The 13,445-nt window shown below is 38.9% G+C and overlaps 1 protein-coding gene across 2 annotated transcripts; it reads right to left on the bottom strand.

The window, feature by feature from the left end:
- Window positions 1–846: 846 nt before the first annotated feature.
- Window positions 847–10,407, bottom strand: zc3h14 (zinc finger CCCH-type containing 14). 2 transcript variants are annotated; one of them, XM_041806092.1, is made up of 17 exons: window positions 10,269–10,407; window positions 9,858–9,900; window positions 9,650–9,764; window positions 9,445–9,485; window positions 9,118–9,289; window positions 8,371–8,692; window positions 8,017–8,177; window positions 7,810–7,910; window positions 7,555–7,713; window positions 5,047–5,124; window positions 4,717–4,873; window positions 4,429–4,634; window positions 4,159–4,297; window positions 3,938–4,077; window positions 1,975–2,066; window positions 1,714–1,820; window positions 847–1,309 (listed from the first exon to the last, which is right to left on the bottom strand). In XM_041806092.1, the coding sequence occupies exons 1-17, from the start codon at window positions 10,302–10,304 to the stop codon at window positions 1,306–1,308; spliced, it is 2,073 nt and encodes a 690-aa protein (XP_041662026.1). In that variant the 5' UTR covers window positions 10,305–10,407; the 3' UTR covers window positions 847–1,305. The 2 variants fall into 2 exon arrangements, with proteins under 2 accessions (XP_041662026.1, XP_041662027.1); XM_041806093.1 differs by having other exon boundaries at window positions 1,975–2,063.
- Window positions 10,408–13,445: the final 3,038 nt, after the last annotated feature.

The following is a 13,445-nucleotide window of genomic DNA, read 5'->3' as shown; positions in this document are numbered from 1 at the left end:
AGCTTTACGTCTTATTTTTCATCTTCACCTCGACATCAACTACTCCAGAACACCCTCGACTCTGCTGTCCTACACCGCCTCCACCTGGACCAAACATCACACTACAACAACTACACTCAAAACTTCTGAAGTCCTGTGCTTGAAGGTAAACTTCAACCACCAAAAGGTTCTCTGGTGTTTTCTCTCCGTTCATCTAGAACACTCTTATCAGAAACTATTGATATAAATGAATCAACAAACAGATCCATAGCTGTCCTCGAATAAGACTCATTTGTGTTTATACTATAGGCTATATTCATACATAAACATGTCATCAACAGCTTCTGTCTCAGTGAGCCTGTTGTTAACTCAGCTTTGTTTTGAAATAGCCTACTACTTATTTTACTGTCTTATTTAAAATGACAGAGAAACAGTTACTTTTGCAGTATGATTTTTCATGTTTAGGGCAACAAAATAGATACATTTACCCCCTGCTTTCCACACTATGAGTGTGTGATGTGCTCAGAATCTGCATTTATTCCTGGTGATTCATACAAGGACCATCAGATTTTCAGTATATTGGAAGTTTGATGTAAAAAAATACGGTTGAAATAATTAAAACGTCATAGACTCATACAGGTTGTTTGTTTTTCTCAGTGGGTAAATGGCATTGAGTGTATTTGCGGCAGGTAGTTGAAGGGCAGCTGTATCACTTCTTTGGTAAAGATTATCCACTGTTACTTGTAATAAAGTTGGTAAGAAATAAGGCACTGAAGCGCCCTCCCATAGCACTGAAAGAACAGCCATTTTATAGCTGCCCTATGACACCTTCACCATCTTTTCACATGGTGTGGAAATGAAGCTAAACAGATTATATTGTTTTTATTAGTAATAATGTAAACAACATATTGACATAAAAAATAGAAGTCAGTGTTATTACAACAGACACCCAGAAAATGGTTTCATCTGCATACTTCATCATTTTATGGTTAAAAAGCTCAATTGATGATTGATTAATCTAATAAAATACATCTTTTATATACCATAAGCTGCTGCATGTGGTTGACAGCATCAAAGTTGCATCTATGTGAGCAAGGATTGTTAAAAAAGAGATGATCAAATTACATGAACATCAAGTTTTTTGTAAAGCATTTAATATTCTGAGAGCATCAGCAAAAACACAGCAGTGTAACACAAAAAAACGTTTTCTTAAAAATGCTTTGACACAAAACAAAAGAGGATGAAACATTAAAAGTGACGGCTTTACAGAACATCTTCCATAGTTTCACATTGTTGCCCTTGATCCAATTTCATTCAGGAACTTTGTTAGCTGTGAGAGACAAAGATGAACATTGATTGACCCAAGCAACAAAACAATGAAGCTGTATTTCTTTATAAGTGACACTTCAACCTTCCTGTGTACACTCACAATACTTCATACACTACAATGCTATTTGCATGATCACTCCATCATGTGCCTAGAGAAAGATAATGATGACTTACTTAAATGATACATCTTATTTAAGTTTTTTTTTTAATTTTTAATGGCTGCCCACTCTCATGAATCCCCTGACTTTAATTTAAGTGGTTACACAGAATATTGTGCAGGTGGCACTTTAATTTAAGATTTTATTTAAGTTAAGTTACATAAGTTTTATTCAAGTTACACTTTTATTTAAGCTTCAAATTTCAACCATACAAAAATTTTAAATGACATTCTGATATCGGTTTTACCTGCTTTGTGCTTTTGTCCACTTCAGAGCGTGTCTTGGTGGCACGGATATGCTTGGGTGGTAGAAAGTACAGCCGGCTCTTTTACACTGTGTTGCAAAGCGACAAGGCTGAAGGAGAAAGATACAAAATGTCAGACAGCACTCTGTATCAACACGAGGGTGCTGTACAAATAAATGACCAACATTCAAATTAACCCATTCCCTTTCAACCTTAACTGAAACTGTCAAAAGCCCTTTTTATGCTTTGTTTTAATGGTTTTACCTTGGGGTGATAAAATGGACAGTCCATCTTCTTGCAGTCTGGGAAGAAGCGACACACTGTTGTAGTTTGCACTGGCTGTGCTGCTGCTGCTGCTGTAAAACAAAGAAATGTTGGAGCTGCAGAATGGAAGATCTTTACATCACAATATCCACAGCTAACTGCGTAGGATGTTTTATAGATTGACTGTATTCATGGAAGCCTCTTACACTTTAACTCAGCCTTGTTCACATCAAAGGAACCAATGGGGGTGGTAAATAAGGCATACAATATGTACTAGTGCTTCTCAGTAAATTAGAATATAATAAAAAAGATCAATGTTTTACAGTTATTAAAATAAAAATAATGAAACTTCCATGAATTTTGGATTCTTCATATACAAAGTGAAATATTTCCAGACTTTTTTGTTTTAATCTTGCTGATTACAACTTACAGCTCACAAAAAAAAATCCCCTCTCTAAAATATTAGAATATCACAAAACACCAATAAAATGATTTAGAATACAAAAATGTCAATATTCTTAAAAATTAAGTCCACTCAATAGTTGGTTGGAGCTCCCTTTGCACAAATAATTGCACCTATGGGACTTGGCATGGAGCCAATCAGTCTGTGGTACTGCTGGGTTGTTATGAAGCCCAGGCTGCCCTGATAGAAGCCTTCAGCTTATCTTTACTGTTGAGTCTGGTGTCTTTCATCTCTCTCTTGACATCATTTCTCCAGAGATTCTCTATGGGGTTCAGGGTCAGGCCAGTTGGTTGGCCAGTCAAACACAGTAAAACCATGGTCAGCCAACAAGTTTCTGGTGGTTTTGGCTTCACTGTGGACAGGTGCCAAGTCCTGCAGGAAAAGGAAGTCAGCATCTCCATAAAACTTCTCAGCAGGTGGAAGCATTAAGTGCTCTAAAATCCTGGTAGACGGCTGACAGTGTTGACTCTGGACTTGATAAAGCACAGTGGAACAAACAGCAGCAGTTAAAATGGCAGCTCAAATAATCACTGACTGTGGAAACTGAAAACACTGGACTTCAAGCACCTTAGATTTTGTGCCACTGTGATCTTTTTTCATGTGATCTCCAGACTCTGAGACCTTGATTTCCAAATGAAATACAAAATTGACTTTCATCTCAAAATATGACTTTGGACCACTGAGCAACGGTCCAGATATTTTTCTCCCTTGCCCTGGTAAAACTTTGATGACATCTGTGGTTCAGGAGTGGCTGGACACTAGGAATACTTATAGCCCATTTCCTAGACAAATCTGTGTGTTGTGGCTCTTGATCCACTGAGTCCAGCCTCAATAAACTCATTGTAAAGCTCCTCTAATTTCTTAATTCTTCTTTGTTTGAATACCCTCTGAAGGCTGAGCTCATCCCTGCTGCTTGTGCATCTTTTCTTACCACACTTCTACCTGCCAATCAACTTTCCATGAATCTGCGTTGAAACAGCACTGTGAGAACATCCTGCCCTTTCAGCAGTGATCTTCTGTGGTTTACCCCCTTTGTGGAGGGTGTCAATGATCGTCCTCTGGACATTTGTAAAGTCAGCAGTCTTCTTTATGATTGTGGCTGTGTGTACTGAACCAGAGTGAGAGAATAAAAGCTCAGAAAACCATTGCAAATTACACTTTTAGACAATATTTAAGATTTTTTTAGGTGGTGTTTTTTATTTTTGTGAGCTGTAAGCCCTAATCATCAAGGTTAAAAATAAGACTTGAAATATTTCACTTTGCATGTGCTTTAGCTGCATCCATGCTAACCTCTTTACCAGCCACCATTGTTTACAGGCTTGCAGTACAACTAAACCTTGTCTGTAGATACTGCCTCCTTATACTCAACCTATGCCAAGTGATCCAGTTATTCTCTGACCAGGAACAAGCTTTCAGCTTTGCAGCATGAGTCTGCCTGAAGACAGTCATGTATTCTGACCAATCCATCTGCTTTATGGCAAGGTAATAATGAGAGAGTACCTGGCCTTGGAGGAGGACCAGCTGTGCTTCTGCGGCTGACATGGGTGAAAGGACAATCAGGCTTGGTACACCTGGCGTCATATTTACAATTAGGATGGACAAACAGGCATTTATCCCCAAACTTGCAGCTAGGAAAAGTCCTGCAAAAGAAACAAAACATGCAAAAGTCAGTCATGATTTAGTTGCTGCTGAGAGATGAAGAGAAAGACTAACACACTCACTTGCACTGTGCTGTAGGGTGATGGTACAAACACTCGTCTCCACTTTTACAAACTGGCCAGTACTTGCAGCGCTCCAACACCTTCTGTTTCTTTACAGGGATGGCATCATCTTCTCCAATTTCCATGTCAATTATATCATCTGTCCAGAGAACAGATGTAAATGTGATTTAAGAGATACAAAGCCCTTACTAATAGTAACCACACAACCTTTTTCTTACACACTTTGCAACACTGTTTGAAATGTGACTTCAAAATGGAGTCAAGTATCACCTTCAGCTGATGTGACTACTCCCTGTAGTCTGTGAAGCACACTGACTTTGGGCTCCCTGTTCATATTAAAGGATCCCTCTGTGACTTTAGCAGGCGGTCTCACTTCATCCAGGTCCATCTCGGAGTCTGCAAAATTCCCCATCGGGCTGGGTACGCCATCTAACGTTACAATGAACTTTGGACTGGATGAGTCTGCAATATCTTTGCTGGATGAGAGATAAAGAGATTAACAAATCAAAAATGGCACACACAGATGTGACAGTACAGTTTTGTAATGTATGTTTATACCTGGTCTGGACAGTGCGTGGTAACATAGACTGGACATCCTCTCTGACTAGGAGATGCTGCTGGCTTGTAGCTGCCGGTTCTTGAAGCCTTGGTTGACTCATTATGAAGGAGCGGGTGTCAAATGGCTTCGCCCCACTGTCTGCAGCAACCCCAACACCTAAAGGTACATCGTATACACATAAAAATCCAAATTTGATGGATCCCTAAAGCTATGAGAGGGAACTTAACAAATGCAGCTTAACTTAAGTTGTCTGAGTTGATTGAGGGTTTGCTTGTTTTAGATTTTTAAAAGGATCTGATGAAAGGATAAATTAAGCCTAAAAGACTCACCATACTCACTCTGCTCCGCTCTTTCGTTTCTCTCTGCTAAGTCCAACTGGAGGCGTGATGCTAAAGATCTTGCTGGAGCTAGAATTCCAAAAATATTAAATTAAAAAAATATATATCAAAAAAGATAAACAAAACAAGATATAAGATAGCATCCACTTATGGTTTTGTGTGCAATGATTTGCTACTCTAAAAGCAATTCCAAAAACAATTGCAAGGTCTCTAAAAATAAAATGAGAAGTTTCTCCTTTGATCTCTTTACAGCTGCACAACGATCTAGCCATTGGTTCTACACGGACGGGACCTAAAAGTTGGTAATGAAGCTTTTTTGTGGGTCACTATTGCATGCCCAGAAAAGACAAGAAAGAAAGCCATTGATGTATAGAGACATAGATCCATATATTTATTTTGCTCCATCTTGCTGTGACAAGGACATTTTGGTTTTCTTCTCGAGATTTTTTACTCATTTAGCTCATTATCTTGGGATAACAATGCTGGTTTTCTCTTGATAATGTGTTAATTTCTCAAGATCTCTGAAAAATCAAATCAAATATCATGGGAAGCAGGGTATAAGAAAATGATGCATGCACACACTGGTCCAGCCAACTGGGGCTAGAAGTCTCATGATTAGTGAAAAGGGGATCACCTGAGTACAGTGAATGTGCCTCAAGTGACGCAGTATAGGACACTTGTGCCCGGAAGGTCCAGTCACTGGTCAATCATTATTCCTGGCTACCATTACACCATAAAGAAAAAGGAACACTCTGAGCAACTCAGAGAAAATGTTATTGAAAAGTATAAGTCAGGGGATGGATACAAAAAAAAAAAAATCCAAGTCACTGAACATGCCCAACAGTCCAGTTAAACCTATCATCAAAAAATGAGGGAATATGGCACATGTGTAAATCTGCCTAGATCAGGCCGTCCTCACAAACTGAGTGACTGTGCAAGGAGACTAGTGAGAGAGGCCACCAAGACACCTATGACAACTCTGAACAAGCTTCAGCAGCTGAGATGGGAGAGACTCTGCATACAACTGTTGTCCAGATTCTTCACAAGTCAAAGCTTTATGGGAGAATGGCAAAGAGAAAGACACTGTAGAAAAAATGCCACACTAAAACTTGAAGTTTGCCCAAAAGGCATGTGGAAGAAAGTTTTTCAGTCTGATGAGACCAAAATGTTACTTTTTGGCCATCTGATCAGATGCTGTGAATCACCACAAACACACCATCCCCACTGTGAGGAATGGTGGAGGCAGCATAATGCTGTGGGGATACTTCTGGTCAGTCAGCCCTAGAAGGCTTGTAAAGGTAGAGGATAAAATGAATGGGGCAAAATATAGGAAAATGCTGGAGGACAATGTTAATCAGTCTGTAAGAGAACTACGGCTTGGGAGAAGATTTATTTTCCCGCAAGACAATGACCTGAAGCATACAGTGACACAGAAATGGTTTAAAGACAACAAGATGAACATTCTGGAGTGGCTGAGTCAAAGCCCAGACCTCAATCCAACAGAGAATTTGTGGCTGGACTTGAATAGGGCTGTTCACACCCAAACCCCCAAGCAGCCTGATAGAGCTTGAGCAGTTTTGCAAAGAAGAATGGAGTAAAATTGCAGTGTCCAGATGTGTCAAGCCTGTTTGAGACCTTTCATCACAGACATTTCTGTGATTGCAGCGGAAGGTGCATCTACTAAATACAGACCTTAATGGGGTGATTATTTATGCAATTATTTTACACAACATATTTTTAATTAATTGACATTACTTCATAGAAAACTTTTTTCCACTTTGGCATTTAAGACTTTTTAGTATTTTTTTGTAAAAAAATAAAAAAAAAAAAACAAAAAAAAAAAAACATCTAAATTATATTGACCTTGACTGATATATAAAAACAATGAAAGGGTAAACATTCCAGGGGGGTAAATACTTCTTCTAAGCACTGTATGTCTTTATCTTTGCCAGCATCCTGTTAGTCAAAATCATCAAATATCAAAATATTTGCCTTTTAATGCAAGGCACCATCAAGCATCAAACACATCTTTTCTTGCACTGTGATCCTTTTATGTACCTGAATGAGCCTTTCTGTAACATTAGGATTAGGATTGTGGCCTCTCATTTGTTTTATTTTCAATTTTTTTTCCAGGGTTTATCTGTACAAGTTCACACAATACATTCAATATGTTTACAAGCTTGTGGACTTAAAGAGCTCTCAAGTTTATGTACTATTTTAGCCCTGCAGAATTCCTGTATCTATATTTGGACGGCCGTAAAAATACTGGGGCAGCCTTCTATGGCATAGACCATGTGTGGGAAACACTGTTGTGGATTATTTAAGTCTCACTGGTAAATATTTCAGGTCAGAAGATCCAGATAATACAGAAGAATGCCATACCTGTATAAAATTTCACTCAAAATTGTCAGCAATCTAATGTTTTTAGACATTATGATGGCAGGTTACTTAAAGTAGTACTCTGCTCTGTGTAGCACTGTAACTTTACTCTTCACATACCAGGTGGTCTGGTTTGAGGTGGCTCAGTGGAGGCGTAGGTCTGAACCCTAGGAGCCAGGCTGTGGAGGTGCTCCTGAACCAGCTGGATGGCTGCACTCATCTCCTCATTGCTGGCTAAGCGAGTGCGAGGGGCAACAGGGACAGTCTGCCTCTGTGGTACTGGTTGAAGGAATAAAGATGGTAATTTTCAGTTGTTTTAACCATCATTTTTAATTAAAGTAGCCAAAATAATTCTAATAAGTCAGATAGACATACTGGTGGGGAAGGCTGTAGTTTTGGTGATAGAGTCCTGAGCCTCAGAGATGGCCTTCAGTATCAAGTTTCTGTTGGCTTGCTTAGCTGGGGGGAGAGTAGGTCTGAAACAACAGAAAGAACCAACATTTTTGAGTCCCTGGAGTCCCTCCATTTTTACTCTTTACACTTTATAATGTTTCAGTCTGTCAATTAGGTCTGAATACTGACTTGCGTTCTGGTTTGGAGGGTAGGGAAACTCTACTGGACAGGCCTCTTCCTGCATAGCTGGCATCATCCTCTTCCACATCGTCACTGTCCTCATCTGCAGCTCGGTTCACTCGCACCACTGAACTTGCTACTGGTGCCTTTCGCTTCCGTGATAACTCCTCCTGGAAAAGAAAAAAAAATATAGATAGATAGATATAGATAGATAGATAGATAAACTATTTAATGACCCTAAATTTTCATGAATTTGTCCAGGGACATTGAGCATCACAAGAAAGCATTATGCAAAAAGTATGTGACTAAAGCAAATCCTTTCTTTAGAAGAGGATCAACAATACACTAATCAAATGACTCTACCTTACTGGATCCGGTTCTTGATGTTCTACTTCCTCTGGCATCCTGTTGCCGAGCATGGGAGGAACCATCTGTGTGTCGTAACGCCTCAGCAGAGCTAATTGATGTAAACCTGCTCTGACCAGGTCTGTAGATTTCAGCTGTGGGTCTATCAGCTGCAACTCGTGTTCTGCCATGGTTTGTGGCTATTTCTACCAGGTCTTCAGCAATGAGGTCATCATCCATTTCTGGTTTGATATCAATCACAGCCTCGGAGGGAAGCAGCTCCATGAGGGGCTTAACAGTGGATGTCAGACGAGAGGAACCCTTCTCCAATGCGCCCCTCCTGAAAATGAACATTAAAAGACTTATTTTAAGAAATGTAAAGATTGAATGACAGTATTAATTGCCAATGAAATTAATTCTTGCTTTGGATCAGGCACCAAAGTTGTCAAAAAAGGTAATACTTTGATACTTTTTGATAACCATGTGCTATGAACATTACAATCACCATTACATTAATGATATTTAGTACTGAAAGGAACCAGAGCTTTATAAACCATGCAAACACATTTTTAATCTTTCAGCCTGTATAGTATTTGTGCATGGATTTACACAGTTTAGACAGTGTGTGAATTTGCTTGCATTATTTTGGAATTTGAAAAAAAAAGACCCAATATTTAGTACATAGGATTTCTATTTTTTAGCCATGGTACTGGGACAGACGGTGGTAATTGTTTGATAGATGTGTGGTATTTACTAGCATCACACCTGCTTTCGTGAGCGGAGCTGGACACGCGTGCATCAGTCCGATCAGAGCGTGAGCTGGACACCGTTAGCACCTTTAACTCCTCTGCTCTGCTGTCTTCACTAACAGATGAGTGGCTTCTCCCGGCCACAGCACCGCTGTCCGACTGAAGCTGATGCCTGAGGGATGCAGGTTCTGCAGCAACCAAGAGAACAATTGTGGGAAGAAGAAATCATTTTGTGAGCCACAGTAAAAAGCACAGGTCACATGCATCTGGCAGGTACAAAAGGGCAACTCATTCATAAGGTTATAAAAAATAGAAATTAAAAAAAGTGTTCAGTAACACTTACCGACTGCAACAGTTCTTAACTTCTCAAGGACACCTTGTAACCTGAAATCAGTCAGCAGTAACATGTTATAGCTAGAGAAGATAGTGGAGTAGAGATTGACTGTGTTAAGTATAAGCAGTGTATTTATACACTTATACACAGAAAATAAACACTATGAGAAAATATTTGACAGGAAATGTACATAGTTGCAGTTTAAAGGACGTACCAGGCTGTGAATTTAATCGTGTTATTTCCAAGAAAAAGGGAAAGATCATCAGCCATCTGTTGGGAGGTTTTCTTGTTTGCTACCATCACCATGATGTAGTCAGGTAGCTCTTCATCTAAATCAGCAAAGACAGGTATTACATAAAGCATGCAATGTTAGAATTAATGACTATGAAGCTACTGTTACATCAACATTTGAATTCACTTACCTATATATGCACCAAGTTCTTGAAGCTTGCCCTTGATAGCAGCCTGAAATCGGACAAAACAGTTCAAATATCATCATCAGGTGTAACGAATAATCACAGCATCTTATCGACACGAGCACCATTCATTTACCGTGTAACCAAGAGTCTTGTGCCGACTTAAACAGATTACAAAAGATGTCGTGAAATTAAACAGACGTGAACACATCTATAAACCAGCTCAATGGGTAAAGCGTAACAATGCAGCAGACCCCCTCCTCAGCCTTGTAAACAGAAACCCTGTCACCATTCTGCTCAACAGTAAAATGCAACTCCACAAGCTAATGCTAGCTAGCAACGTCTTCGCTAAAGCAACCTTGAATTAGCCTTATTTCTTAAGCAATTCACCCAGAACCAGGCCTCAGTTTTACTTACTCTTATTTTCTTGCTGATCTCTGTTCCTATCTCCATTATTGGGTTTCTATTCAAGTATAAAAGTTACAAAAGCAGCTACTTGTTTTCAAGCACCAACGCTAACTAGCAGGGACAAATGTGACGTGTAGTCACGTGACCAACGAAGGCAGCCGAGAGGGGGCTGTGACTATTTTTTAAACTCTTAACAAGTCCGGGAAGTGTTTCATACTGCAGGAGCTCCAGAACAACTAGCATCCTTGCATCATTATTATTTTTTAATTCCAGTGGCCTTTGATAAGGCATATTTTTTGACATATAAACATATTAAAACTCATTTGGAGACTTATGAAGCCTGTTGATGGTCGTCATTAACTTTCAAAAAACTTGACACCATCAGGCAAAGAGCTGGAGCTGTGGATGGTTTCAAGCCTCAGAGAACAATCCTTTGTCAGCATAACGATGAAATCAGCCACTAGGTATGTGACCATAACCCTTACCCCTCAGAAAGTGTGAACTGCTATTTGTTAAGCGATGTATCCCCTGAATACAGGTTGTTGACTAAGGAATTAGTTATTCAGAGCAAAATGTGGACATTTTGACAACTACAAAATGCTTATTAAAGACATAAACTGACAATAATAACCACATCTGTAGTATTACTCTTTCTTTTTATTTAAAAGCCAGAAATAGAAGTCAAACTTTCCAGTTTTCTAACTGTGTTTTTCAGAATATTTCTTTGCATTATCATGGAGCTCTGATTCAGACAACTTCATTCATTCTAAGGAGCAATTTCATTTTTGCAGTCTACACAGACCATTCATACATTCACAAACAACAGGAAATGTCAGAGACAACAATAAATAGTCAGTACATTGACAGAGAAGCTTATTGGCACGTTGACGCCCTCCTGTGGCTCCTCTAAGGGTGACACATCCAGGGCTCAGTTTTTTCCTCATTCGTCACCACTCCTTCATATCTCTCCCTTCTTCCATTCTTTCTCCCTTCCAGCCCTGGTGATCAGCTGATTTTGGGCATCACTCTCTTAAGTACAAAGCTAATCAGATTCTGCCACAACCTTGTTTGACCAATCGCCACGCACCTGTCATATTTTAAATCTGTTGCCCTCTTCCACAGTCAACCCTGTCATCTCAGTGTGGATACTGCAACCCTCCTCCACCCCAGCCACCTCCACTCAGTTTGTCAGCATCTAGTCCAGATCTTCATAGGTCTTTGTCATTATGCATACTTCAGTCAACTCCAAACCACCTCATTTGTCCAGGTCCAGCTTCCCAGAAGTCTACTCCTTGTCTGATCCTGCATCCCTCATCACCACCACCACCAGTGGCTAGACTCCATGCGGTGGTATCCTATTCCTGCCGTGGCATCACTACCAATGGAGTCTAATCGCCAAAGACATTACACATTTCTCATTCATCAAAATTTGTGAAATAAATTAATTGTTCACTTGGCGGTCATTTCAGTTAAACAAAGATGTGGGGCAGTGTACTTCAATGGCTTATTCAGAATTTTGGCGTGAGACTACAAAAAACACATTAAAAAAAATATGATTTACTGCAAGTCTAAAACTTCAAATGAATTTAGGAAACACAGCAAACGTTGCATAGTCCAGCACAGGACAAACTGATTAAAAAAAAAATAAACAGTTTAAAATAAGCGACAGTTTGGCTTTATTGTTCTTCCAATGCTATTTTACCTAGTTTTATGCTTGTTTTTTAAAAATGATCCGATAGCTACTGTTGCACAGTTAAAGTGCTCAACAAGCCCAACTGATGTTCTTCCTCCTAATTGTATTTTTATGGAAGTTATGGATGTGAGAGCTCCTGGGTTACCAAAAATAATTATGAGTTCCTTATAATCTGCCAGTGCTCCACAATACCTGAAAACAGCCTGTGCCCAGCCACTTATTTAAAAACCTGCCTTGACCCATCTGACTGCAGCAGTTACAGGCCGATTTCTAAACTACCTTTTACTTCAAAGGAATCATGAAAAGATTGTCTCTAAGCAATTACTTGAAGTACTAACACAAAATGACAGTTTTGTGAAGTTCCAATCAGGTTTAAGAGAAAATCATAGCACTGAGACTGTGCTTATTAAGGGGACAAATGATCTTTTTAGAATGGCTAATTCTGTCCTTGTTTTAATACCACACATGACCACAGAATTATGATTCAAAGGCTGCAGAACTAGGCTGGTTTATCAGGGACAGCTCTAATGGGTTTCATTCATATTCATTTAATAGGAAGGTTTTTTGTGTCTATTGGTGATAATGGTCCCCCTCACTCTAGAGCCAATTGTGAAGTCTCACAGGGTTCAATTTTAAGACCATAATTTCATTATATATGTTATACGGAGACACAATATTTCATTCCATTGTTATGCTGATGACATAGGCTACAGTTTTATTTCTGACCATACAAACAGTCTGATTTCAAACTTAATATCTGCAAATGTTTTAGAACTAAACCCTGACAAAACAGAAATTTCAGTCACAGGCCCAGATAAATTTCATCCTATTATAAAGTCCTCCCTCAGTTCTCAGTGAAACCATATTTCAGAAACCTTGGAATAATTTTTGACAGCAGCCGCACATTTGAAAAACACAAACAAAATCATCCAGTCCTGCTATTGTCACCTTAGAAATATTGCTGGAATAAGATCAGTCGTTTGATGACACACAAGCTTTTATTCATGTTTTTATCCCTTCACAGCTGGATTACTGTTATGCTTTAGGTAACAGTTTTAAATCTTTACAGCTTTAAAGCACTTCATGGTCTGGCCCCTGAATATATATCTGAGCTATTGTCCCCTACCATCCAGTGCAAATCCCTTTTAAAAACATTTCTTTACCAGAAAGCCTTCTTGTGAATTGGGTTTTATTTCCATGTTCCAAGTCTTTTTCATATTTATCCAATTTTTAATCCTCTTTTATTTTTCTAAATAGTCAGTTTTAATTTGTTGCTACTGCTTTTTGTATCTTTTACCTTACTTTTATTTATTATTATTATCATCGTTATTATTAATATTAAATAAATAGCCTTTAACTTGAACACTATAGGTCTTTAATTTTACATTATACTCCATGAAATAAATTTGCTTGTTGAAATGGAATGGATGATAAAAATATTTGTGGCAGGTAGATGTTAAAGTTAAATTCCAACCCTGGTTTCTCCATGTCAG

This window comes from Cheilinus undulatus, linkage group 14 (genome assembly GCF_018320785.1).
Source record: "Cheilinus undulatus linkage group 14, ASM1832078v1, whole genome shotgun sequence".
NCBI classification, from domain to species: domain Eukaryota; kingdom Metazoa; phylum Chordata; class Actinopteri; order Labriformes; family Labridae; genus Cheilinus; species Cheilinus undulatus.
Note: the sequence above shows the minus strand (reverse complement) of the source record. Positions and strands in the feature narration are given on the sequence as shown.